At 34.7% G+C, this 13,213-nt stretch overlaps 2 protein-coding genes across 2 annotated transcripts in view; one reads left to right on the forward strand and one right to left on the reverse strand.

The window, feature by feature from the left end:
* The window catches only part of LOC106884081 (sulfotransferase 1C4), a 7,282-nt gene extending 1,288 nt beyond the window's left edge, over window positions 1-5,994 (forward strand). The window contains exons 2-5 of the mRNA XM_014935300.2: window positions 550-867; window positions 4,124-4,221; window positions 4,553-4,733; window positions 5,711-5,994. Coding sequence (XP_014790786.1) covers window positions 550-867; window positions 4,124-4,221; window positions 4,553-4,733; window positions 5,711-5,817 — 704 coding nt within the window. The 3' untranslated portion in view covers window positions 5,818-5,994. The remainder of the gene's footprint in view (window positions 1-549; window positions 868-4,123; window positions 4,222-4,552; window positions 4,734-5,710) is intronic.
* The window catches only part of LOC106875508 (serine protease 48), a 466,125-nt gene that overhangs the window by 318,383 nt on the left and 134,529 nt on the right, over window positions 1-13,213 (reverse strand). The window lies entirely within an intron of this gene.

Genomic DNA, 13,213 nt, shown 5'->3' on the forward strand with positions numbered 1-13,213 from the left:
ATATATATAATGTGTGTGTTTGTGTCAGTGTTTGTCCCCCACCACTGCTTGACAGCCAGTGTAGTTTTGTTTACATCCCCGTAACATAACGGTTCGGCAAACTGAAACTGAAGGAATAAGTAACAGGCATTAAAAAAAATAAGCATTGAAATCGATTTATTCGACTAAAATTTCTTCAAGGTGGTGCTCCAGCATGGCCGCAGTCTACTGACTGAAACAGATAAAAGATTAAATATTCATAAAATGAAAAAAATGTTTATTTAATTTATGTGTGTAATCGTAAGTTTGCTATCCGGCCATTTTAATCCCTTGCTTACAGTTATAAAAGTTTGCAATATGTATTTTACTGCTTCACACACACCGTAAGTAATCACGGTGAAGATTACTAGGAGTGTAGATTAAACAGATAGAATACCTGTCAGAAGCATTACCACGATTGAAATAACATTGAGTAACCGTAGAGCAATAATTTTTCAACTGTGTACTAGTAATTATTTGTGGATATCATACTGGATATCTCACAGGAGAAATTTTCATTTATGGTTTCAGGTTCACATTGGATGTTTGAAGTCATTAATATGGTACTGAGAGAAAGCAGTGAAAGAATCAGCACGATAAAGGAATCGTTGCTATTAGACTGGGCACCAATAGAAATTCTCGAGTCAGCTGAATCACCTCGAGTATTGAACACACACCTTTCTATTGAATTCCTGCCTCCGGAATTGCTAAAAGATCATAAAATCATCTATCTAAACCGCAACCCTAAAGCCATGGTGGTGTCGTACTACAGACACGTGAGTAGTTCTAAAGCTACTGAATACACAGGAGATTTTCCAAGCTTTTTTGACCTCTATATGAAAGGAAAAGGTAAGGTTACCACCACCACCACCACCACCACCACCACTACTACTACTACTACTACTACTACTACTACTACTAATAATAATAATAATAATAATAATAATAATAATAATAATAATGATGATGATGATGATGATGATGATGATGCTGATGATGATGATAATAATAATAATAATTATTATTATTATCATTATTTTAACAATAATGATAATAAGGGATGCTGCAAGGGCTCATGCGGCTGTAAAGATCAGCTACTGGTCAATAAGGCCATAACTGAAGACAACCGCAGAAACAAGAAGGGTCTAAGTATAGCCTGGATCGATTACCGAAAGGCTTTTGATAGTATTCCCCACACATGGATCCTAGAAACACCAGACAGTGCTACAGCTCCAGACAAAAGAGGGACTCATAAAAACCAAAGCCATCTCCATTAGAAGAGGAACGTTCCAGACAGATACGCTCGCTTCATTCCTTTTCTGCTTGGCACTGATATATGCTGAACAGAGTTGGATGTGGATACAACTGTTATGGCAAAAACTATCAGCCATCTATTATATATGGATGATCTAAAACTGTAAGTCAGAAATGATAAACAGCTGGAAATATTACTAGAGACAGTACATGGAATTATCGAAGAAATAAACATGAATTTTGGCTTAGAAAAATATGCCAAAGCAACCTTGAAAAAAGGAAAACTAGTTAAGAGTAGCAACATCACACTAGATAAAGCAAATGAAATAAGAGATTTAGACCAAAGCCAGACATACAAATACTTAGTAAAGAACTAAATACGATACAACGCACATAAATGAAAGAAGATAGAAAAAGGAATACTGTAGACAGGGCTAGATTTATAGGGGTGCGGAGGGGGAAATTACCTCAGGCATCAAAAAAATTGGGGTGGTGGTGCTAAGAAGGGTATGTAGCATTCAATACAGGGTACCCCCCCCCCCAATTTCTTAGCAATCAAGCATGAATATATAAAGGTATCTTAACGTCTTAAAATAATATAATGGATCTTCTTTTTATGATAAATAAAAATAGATTTTACCACTTTACAGACACCAAATAATTCAATTAAAAAACACTTTAATATCCAGTCCCAAAACAACTACAGTTCCCAGGGGAACTGTAGTTGCTTTGGGGGCAACAGAGAAAAGGGAAACAACAGAACAGTTCTGACAGTGTATGTATATATATGTATCTGTGTGTGTAAGTATGAATTTATAAAGAGATTGATAGAAAAATGTTCTTTGTCTCTCGGCCAAATTACTTCTTTCAAAGCATAACTGAGTTTGACCTTGGCTTGGCCAATAGCGGTTAAAGGCACACACACACACACACACATACACACATACATACACATACACACGCACGAACACACGCACGCACGCACACACATTTCTACTTCTAAACTGGCTTTATTTTATGAAGCAAGTAAATAAAGAAGACTTTTGAATTTAGTTTTAATTATAAAATTACATCTCTCAACAGCGAAAAGTATTCTTTTCCAGCTTTAGAATTATTGCATTATTCAAATGTTGTTTTCTTATTTTTTCATATATGTTTCGTCATTCTGTCCGAAATTTGAATAAAGAGAACAAGTGATCAAATGTTATATTTAATTGAAATTTAATCATCAATGTACTTTCCTTGATTATATCTATGACTTCCTTCCATCTATTTACAAGCTTTTTAATCTCATCAATGTAAAACTCTTTTGGTCTCAAAGCGAAGAACTCTGAAATGTTAGTTTCGACTTCCTCCTGGCTTGCAAAAGTTATGCCCCCCAAATGATTCTGTAAACTACGAAACAAATGGTAGTCTGAAGGAGCAAGGTCGGGAGAATAAGGTGGATGAGGAATTTTTTCCCAACCAAGCTTTTCGATCTTCTGTGATGTGATCTTTGCAGCGTGGTGTCGCGCATTGTCCTGATGCAACATCACTCATTTTCAGTTCACTAAAGCGGGTCGTTTTTTCTTCAAAGCTTGGTTCAAACACTCTAATTGCTGACAGTAGACTTGAGCATTGAAGTTGTATGGTTTGAATTAAGCTTTATTGCCAATTCTTCAACTGATAATGCAGGATTTTCTTCAAGTAATGCCCCAAGGAGCTTATCATCAAACTCAACTGGACGTCCTGTTTGATCTTCATCTTCAAGGTTGAAATCTCTACTTCTGGATTTTGTAAACCATCCTCTGCAAGTTCTTACCTTCAAGCATTATTTCCCATAAACTGAGTATATGTTTCGAGTCGCTTCGGCTGCAGAGTTTCCATTTTTTGTACTCATAAAGCATTAAATGCCTTAAGTGCTCTTTGGATACTTCCATGTTAGAAAGGGTTTTAATCAAAGAATTTTCAGTTCTATTATTCTGTAAAATAATATTTAATTAGTTTAAATGTACACAAATGCATAAAAATAATTTTTAATTCCATTAGACATTCTAAAATACTATTAGATTTCATTCAATTTAAAAAAACGGTAAAATCGGACAGAACTTATGGAATGATCAACATCAACAACAGGGTATGTATGTATGTATGTATGTATGTATGTATGTATGTATGTATGTATGTATGTATTATGTATGTATGCATGTATGTATGTATGTATGTATGTACAGATTTGTATGTTTATATGTATTCTCATACATAGAGTTACATATCTAGACAGGCTCATATATATTTAAATGATAAACTTCTGGAAAGTTTTACAGATTTTTATAGTTCCAGTGATGGATTGAATCTGTAGCGTTCGAATTAGCTTTCTCCTTTCTGGTTCTGAGAAGCCTAATTTCTCAAGATTGGTATTTAGGCAGTGTGTTACATATCCCAGGGCCCCAATAATTACAGGTATAAACCTGAACTTGTAATCTGGATAGAGCAACTGTAGATTTCTCAATAGTCCAGCATAGATGTTCTCTTTTTCACTGATCTTTAGCTGGGCAGCTAATTTCTACAACTCTGCACAAAATTGGAAAAGGTAAGGTTTGAAAGCTAGCTAAGCTAGAGGCGTGCTGAGATTGAGCTGATATTACAAATATGAACTCGCCAATATCACTGAAATTCTTAGTAATAAGCATAAATTTTGCAAAATATATAAAAATATAAAACTCGTTTGACAAGTCAACGGGGTTACCAAACATGCATTTTTTCATTTTGCTTTTGTTTGGTTAATTCTACCTTAATTAGGAGGTGTTTGTTATTCTATCAGTTCTTATGAGACAATCTCATATTCTAATTTATTTTCTTAATTTTTCAGTTCCTTATGATGATTACTTTAAACATGTTCAGGAATTTTATGCCCTAATTAAAGATAATCCAAATGCACTTATCATTACTTATGAAGAAATGCAAAAGGTAATTTTTTATATTTTTGTGCACTTTTCATCTGAATTTCATTATACCTTATTTAGTACACTGATTTTTGATGTACAGGAAAAAGATCTATAATATTATTATGATATATCTGATTTACTTTTAAATACAGTCGCGTCCTTTCAAATTGAAAAAAAAAAAGAAACTATAACGTACATATTCTTTCAATTAATCTTTGTTCTAAATCGTCTTATCTTTTTAATGTCATGAGTTTAACCACATATTAACCAGAGAAAGAGGTCTTCAGTAAGAAAATGCAATCTTTCTGTTAAATATAAAAGAAAATTCATAATTCGTTATTTCTCTTCAACAGGATCTATACAAAGTAGTGTTACATATTGCTAAGTTCCTTGATAAAACAATTTCTGACCAACTTGCTAAAAGTATTGTTGATATGTGTTCATTCGATAAGATGAAATCTGAGAAAACATTGGTGTCTGCTTCGTGTGTCCCTAAAGACTTATTCAAAGAGGGTGGTACTTTCTACCATTCTGGTAAGTATGTCAACGTAATGTTAGCTCCGTTATAATTCTTTTCCTAAAAGTAAAAGGCAAATATCTATCATTGCCAGCAAGGATATCTAGCTCGTGGTCCTTGCATGAGTCTTTGGGTGTGAAATGTGGAGTGAGCAATTGCATATGATCTAGTACATGCAGCTCGTAATCTCTGTAAATATTCAACACAGCCTCAGGTTAACGAACTTGTTGTTTTTATATGATTACCGTACTAGCATCCGCGAATTATTTATCTTACAATTTTTCGATTGAAAATTTGTATTTTTTTACATTTTTGTCTTGAAAACTTAACGTATTCATAAAGGAATAATAATTTTGACTCTATACCTTATTATATAGGAGCAATAACTTTGGAGTTACCAGACAAGGATCACAATATGTATGTAAATATGTCTGTCTGTCTGTCTGTATGTATGTATGTATGTATGTATGTATGTATGTATGTATGTATGCCTGCATGCATGCATGTATGTTTATGTGTACTCAGCTATTCTAGAAAAAAAAACTTTAAGAGACTATGCATTATTTCTTAATCCCTTATTTACTATAACTACTCTGCAATTATGTTTGAATTATAAATTAAATACTCTAAATTATACATGTTTTCCTAGTCCATTCTCTTTTTCTAATATGTATCAACCCTCTCAAGGATGACCCACTTATAGCCATTTTTGATAAGCAGCTTCAGCCTTTGATTCAGTTGCAGATCAAGCAGAAGTTTTAGAGCTGAACCAACCCGAGCACTTATAGACTATATCTATTAATTCATTAGACGGAATATTATATATATATATATATATATATATATATATATATATATATATACATACATACATGGTAAATCGAAAATGAGCGAACTTACACACGGGTACATAGAGGCAAAATTATTATTCATTTGGGAATACGTTAAATTATATTTATATAATTACATATGTATGTTATCAAAATTTTTGCAGGTAAAGTGGATACATGGAAAAAATGGTTGACCGTTGAGCAAAGTGAACGAATTGATGCAAAGATCCAATCAGAATTCATTGATAAAGGAATCATATTCAATTTCTAAATTATTCCACTTGTGTTAGAAAGAAGTATTTTAAGTTAGAATTTAAAATCTTAATAAGAAGATTTGTGCCCATAGAAATATACATTGAATTTGTATATAGCCAGTTTATATAAATTAATGACATGAAAGTGGTTTGTAATAATGATTGAGTAAATGTTAATAAAACCTACAAATATATATTTTTGTCCAACTTCATAATTCTTTCATTAGTTCATGTTCGACGAAATATTTGACTTTAGCATCAGACCTCCATCTGCGCTATCGTAGTTTGTTTTGCAAATTTTGTTATTTTTTCCACGTGCATTGCTCTCTGAAACATAAATTTACAAATTACAAAGATGTTTCTCAATTCTGTATCATTGTTAGAATAGTAAGAATAACAAACTCAAATCTGACCATCACAGCCTAAATTAAAACAGGCTTGAAATCAATATCACCAGGTTAAGCAAAATAAATATATGCAGCCGCCACAGTAGTTAGAAATAAAAGTATAAGTTCCATAAAATATATTCATATAACAATATCAAACCCTAAAAACTACTTGCAAAGCGAACATAGAAAAAGATAAAAATATAACTATTAATAATAATCTCTCAAACATTAATAAAATCTATAACCATACGACACAATTGAAACGCATGGAATTTGAACTCAGAACGTAGCGGCAGACGAAATACAGTTAAACATTTCGTTTGGCGTGCTAACGTTTATGCCAGCTCACCGCTGGAACGTTTACTCACCCAAATTGAATGTTGGGTTCACCACTTTGAGCCAGAGTCCAAACGGCAGTCCATGCAGTAGAAACACCCGTCTTCTTCTCCACCAAAGAAGGACAAGGTGGTGTCATCGATAGGGAAGGCGATGGTCTCCGTCTTCCGGGCATTGTGTTCATTGGCTACCTTCAGAAAGGCCATACTATCAATGGAGAATACTATACCAACTTGTGGAGGCAGCTGCGAAAGGTAGTCAAGTGAAAACGGCCTGGAAAAATGACGAAGGGTGTCCTGCTTCACCAGGGCAATGCCCTGCACGCAATTCTGTGGTAGCAATGGCTACTGTGTGTGATTGTGGCTTTGAATTCGTTGATCACCATCCATATTCTCCAGATTTGGTACCATCTGACTATTTTCTGTTCCCTAACATGAAAAAACACTTGGCTGGGAAGCAATATCGGACCGATGATGAGGTCCTATCTGCTGTTGAGGAGCTTTTGAGTGTCAAGATGAGAACTTCTATACCATGGGAATCCAAACGCTGCAACACTGATGGAAGAAGTGTATAGACTGCATGGGCGACGATGTCGAAAAATAAAATACATTTGGTTAGACTATTGCATCGTGGTCAGCCTATGAACTTTTCAGCCAACCCTCGTACCCTATGTAGCCCTTTGTATTTATTAAACTCCATTCACTTTGCTATCGTGTATTTACTTAGCTTTGTAATTATGATTTTATATTTCTCTTTCAAATTTTATTTATTCTATTTTCGCCATTTCCCTCTTTCCGTGTTTGCACATTTGTCGTCTATTATACACAGCACTGATTGAAGTCGTTATTTCTACAGACATGAACAACACGAATCACGTGACTTTACTGTTTAGTTTTCTTTTTAGTTGCAAAGCTATTTAGACTATAAATACAAGTCAAGCTAATTCACTTCTAAATTATTGTGATGGGCTTATCAGTGAACCTAACATAACCTTACTTTTCCATATACATATACACGATATATATATATATATATATATATATATATATACATTTTCGTATACTCTCTCGCTTTCCATATCTATCTATCTATCTATCTATAATCTCTCTCTCTCTATCTATCTATATATATGTAAGTATATTAGTATATGCAAAGCCATACGAATAGAGAAAACAAATGTGTGTATGTGTGAGTGTGTGTGTGTGTGTGTGTTTGCATATCTGTGTATATGAGTATACATTATGTCTCTACATATGTTGATACCTTTGTCACAGGGCTGTCTTGTGTGGTTACCGAGATGCTTGTCAAATCATGTGACTTATCAGTTTATGGCCTTATACCTTTCTCAGGAAGTCCTAACGTTTCCAGAATAAGCATAGTCCTTATCGACATCAGCACTAACACATACACCCAGTCTTACTCTGACACTCTCTTCTAACCGCTCGTTTGCTATTGCCATCATCAACAACATGCTTACAACCATTGTCATATCTCAACGTCAACACAATCATCTGTCTGTTTGTCTGTCTGTCTGTATGTATGTGTGTGCATGTCTGTGTGTGTGTGTGTGTGTGTGTGTGTGTGTGCATGTGTGTGTGTGTGTGTGTGTGTGTGTGTGTGTGTGTGTGTGTGTGTTCGTGTGAGTAAAGAAATCGTGTGCAGGTGTGTGTATGTATTTGTGTGTGTGCGTGCGTATAATGACCTAAACAGCTAAAATAAATTTGGAAATCTTGCTTTATCTTGTCTGTCATCACACCACCAAAATTCAAAAAATGTAAAATTCCCTCCAATACTGAACGCTCTTTTGGATCTTTTCTGGATGCGATCCAGCATAGATTCAACATTTGGGATATGGATCTCGTCATCAGATCCTCAAAGCGTTGTGATATATTTCTTCCAGTATTTTATGTTTACCATTATAAGCTCGCAACTCATCCGATACAATCTGTGTTTCTGATGGAATGTAATTTGGAATGACCACTTTTTGTCCAACCTTTATTTTACTCCCTCCTAGTAAAATAGATTTTGTACTGGATGTTGTGTGATGAAATACATGCAGTTGTCTGCGCATAACAGGTGCCCAATCAACGACAGTTTTTCCGACGGTAGATTTAGTTTCAGCAGCTGTGGCCTTTTATAACATTACATAAATGAAAGTCATTAATTGTAACTAACTCCGTTAAATTTTTTTTTTTTTTTTTGGAAAACTAATTCGGAAGAATTAATTCGACCTTATGGTTTTACTCGCATTTTTTTTTTTTTTTTTGTGATAAACAGGATTTTAGTCAATCATTCCAACACAAAGTATCTAGTTCATAAAGTGACGTGGTTAAGGTGCTCAAAATTTACACCTTGTCTTGGATCGATGCTCGGCAGTTCTCAAGACTTGCTCGAGAGTTCTCAATTTTGGCTCTCTATCAGTTTTATTGCTCAGATTTATGTTCCTATTTTCGATGAGTTATCTGTACTCATACTTTTTTTTAAATAAAATTATTTTATTAAAAGTGGTCACACAAGATAATCGTTTTGAAGCATTTACTTAGTCATTCAATCTAGCCATCATATTTCTGCACAATCCTTAATTATTGCTGATTTCATTTTAATTTCTTTACACCTTGCAAGATTCTATATTGAAAAGACATATAAGGTGAACATTATCTTAAAGAATATTTTATAACTCAGACAGACGTGTAAGCACATAAATGATCTACTTATTGTAATTAAAGATGTATTACAAGAATATTATTAATATCTGTATGCACAGTAGATTAGAATTAATTTAAACATTGCAGCATTAAAATTTTACTTATGACGCATAGTGCCATTCTAATATAAGAAGAGTTGCAGGTTATAAAGCAATTGAACACACACAACTATTAATGTGAATGTTCTTGATATTTTAATTTCATCAAATATATCTATAGCCTAATATACAAACAATGAATAAGCACATCCCACAAATGTGTTAACAAGCTGAATATTGCATTTTAGTTAACTTGAGATCAACAATATGAAAGAAAAGAAATATATCTGAGATGACATAGACAAGAAAGCATAACGAACATGATATTGAATGCATAAGATATACTAAGGCAAAAAACTATTAACCACAGATAAACACGAAGCAATACAGAAGTACTTAGTTGTGGTCGTTATAATAGTTCTTGTTCTTGCCCCAGACCTTTGATGCTAGTTTTCCAGCTGTGACTATGCTGTCTTGTCTTGTCAAGGATTATATATTTAGTATTGTATTATCCAATATATATTTCTCTTTTGTTATGATGGAGGATGTAATTTGTGGGAGATTTGACTGCTTTTTCTGATAGGTTAAGTAACGGCGTAGAATCTCTGCAATACTTCAGTCATTGGTTCTCGTCAGTGATTTAGAACATCACTCTACGCAGTAAATCTATCTCCTAAACTTTGCAGCCAAATATTCTTCAAAAAATATACTGTCACTTAAAAGGTGAAACGTGATATTGGATAACGCAATTCACGAGAAAATTTGAGTGTTAAAAGGTATGGACAAGAGTGGAACGTTTTAGTTCAGAGTTCTGCTTGATCACGTCTATCATATAATAAAATAAACAGCTGGTACTTTCGAACTTATGTGTTGTTCAGTCTCAAACTGGTGAGTAAGAGAACGAGTACTGGGTTGTAGAGTGAGAAAACTTCAAGGTAGAAGGCGAAAATTACATCAAGCGGCTGTGTTTGAAACCGGAAAGCAACAAACTAGTTATGTCTCGACGTGGTATGTTGACAACTGTCATCGCTCAACTCTTAAATGCTACTGCTTGCCGACTACTGTTCGAAGTCAATAGACGGCCTCATGAACCATGTGGAAGATATATAGAAACAAAATGAGTCGCTACTTCTTCAAATAATCCAAGTTACCTGTACTGACCAATGCTGGGTCGTATATTTACATGTAAACGCTACCTTTAAATTCTACATAAGTCTAATTTTTCATAAGTCTAATGATGAAGTCGTAACTTTGAGTAAAATAGAGCTGAGTTAAACTGTTACCAAATACTTATGAAATTCCAACTAAATGCATTAAGTGGGGTGGTATTTCTTGTTTAGTTTACTTTCACGTGTAAATGTGTATGGTATGTGTGTGTGTAAAATGGTGACTTTGCACAGTGGAAAGAAAACTTTCTGCTAAGAGGAATTAACACTAACTGATCTCAGATGTTTAGCTAAGAGGTATACACAACTGGCCCCTGATCATGTATATACATATATACAACAAATATGCAACAGAAGTATAAAATATCCAGCTTAGTGCTGCATGACTGTTTTTCATGTTTAACTCGCACACAGTAAAATATAGCCAAATTGATCCTTCCTACGATTTCTCTTAGAATGGCGGAATTTGAATGCTGAGCCTTAAATTACTTACCTTAATATTATAGGGTTTCTTTATCAGCATTGCATTACAATTGATTTACTTTTGCAAATGGTGAAATCATGAACGCACAATGGTTATCCTTCAATCATTGAAAAATTAGATTTAATTAACATAAATTACTATCTCTGATCACCAAATACAAGAAACTCTTAGAACGCGAGAGAGATTCCCATTTATCCGTTTAAACATTTGTTTTTATAGCTAAGATTGTATATAACATTTTAAGGTCACACTGGATGCTTGAAATCGCTAATATGATATTGAAAGAAAAGAGTTTCTTTGATAAAAGAAGACATGCTAACAGATTGGGCACCAATTGAAAAGTTGAATTCCGTTGAGTCATCTCGATTCTTTACCACACACCTTCCAACGGAACTTTATGCAACCAGAATTGCTAAAGATCATAAAGTTATGAGCATGGAATGGGTTGACTATCGCAACGCATACGATATAATACCATATTCCTGAAGAACAAGAACAATGGAAATGTATGGAATAGCAGAAAATATGAGAAGTCATATGAAATAGCATGAATTGCTGGAGAACGAATTAACAGCAGGGAATCAAATATTAGGAGAGGTGAAAATCAAGGAAGGATATTCATGTTAGGAATGATCCCCTCGAGTGAAATACTACATAAAACAAAGTTGAGGTATGATCTGGGAAGAGGTAAGGGCAAACTGAACCACTTGCTGTTCATGGACGACATGAAGCTATTCACAAAAAAACTTAGGTAGAACTGGACAGCCTAGTCCAGTCTGTGCTTATTTTCTCCAATGATATTAAGATGGAGTTTGGACTCTCAAAATGTGCTACGATGGTGATAAGACGAGGAAAACTTGCCAGGACAGACGGCATATGTATGTCAAGTGGTGAAATGATGAAGACAAGTGAACCTGAATTCGGTTAGAAATACCTGACTGAGAAACGTAGATGGAATTAAACACAATGATATGAAAAGAAAAAGACAAAGAAAAACTACCTACGGTGTTTGAGAAAAATCCTGGCTTCAAAGATGAATGCCAGAAACATAATTTCAGCTATAAACTTGCGAGTACTCGCAGTAATTCGGTATGGCGCTGAAATCCTGAAGTGAATAGAAGAGGAGCTAAAGGAATTAGACAAGAAGACAAGAAAGCTACCAACGATACATGGAACCCATCATCCACGTGCAGACATTGATCGCCTATACATGAAGAGAGTAAATGGAGGAAGGGGACTAGTAAGTGTGGAAGGCTGCGTGCATATTGCACTCGAGAGTTTAATGAAATACCCAGCCCAAAGTGAGGAAACCAAGCTAGTGAAAGTTAAGAATAAGGGTGTATTGAGAGCAGAGAAAAAAGGGAAAGCAGAAGAAGTACGAAAAGGACATGAACAAGAATTACGCAAGAAGGAACTACACAATCTATTCCATGTAGCCACAACTGAAGATGCCGGCAAACATAGGTAGGATCACTGAAGAAAGGAACATTGAACAAAGAGACTGAGAGCACTATACTGGGCGCACAAGACCAAGCTTTGACCAAGATTGGAGGGTCAACCTTTGGAATGAGCAAGTGTCTCCGATGTGCTATATCTATAATAGAGTGGACGAAATCATAGACCGGACTTAGTGGTGGTGGACAAGATGCACCACATGTGCTATATAGTTGATGTTGCATGCCCCTTTGACCCACTAATGTTCAAGAAAGAAGGCGAGACACTAGATAAGTACCACCCTCTTATGTACGAAATAGCCTGGCTGTGAAAAATGAAGAAGGTGAACATAGTGCCAATCATTGTTGGGTCCTTGGCGACAATATTAGAAGGCATCATGAGGAATATACAGGAAATTGGAATAGAGTATCCAGTAGAACTGTTACAAAAGGTTTGCTTCCTTAACACGGCCAGAATAATCAGGAAAGTATTAGATAGTTGAAAAGAACAGATAGCATGATACCGCAGGCTACAGGCAGCAAGCCCGCTACAAATGCAAAACTCCAGAAGTTCCAACAAAACCTGAAATAAAAATACAAATAGCAATAATAATTATAATAATTGGGAGGACCACAGCAAATTACAAACATCACAGACGTGTGACAGCGAGCTGCCTGGGAAGATAGATCAAATCTGAAACCATCACGAAGCCGAAGTTAAGAATCCGCTAAAACAATCAAAGTGAAGTATGTTTTAATGTAAGTAATTTCAGGAAACCGAAATATTTCTCTTCATATATGGAGTATCTGAGTACCTTATTATTTTTTCTAATATATATATATATATATATATATATATATA

This window comes from Octopus bimaculoides, chromosome 3 (assembly GCF_001194135.2).
Source record: "Octopus bimaculoides isolate UCB-OBI-ISO-001 chromosome 3, ASM119413v2, whole genome shotgun sequence".
Lineage (NCBI taxonomy): Eukaryota > Metazoa > Mollusca > Cephalopoda > Octopoda > Octopodidae > Octopus > Octopus bimaculoides.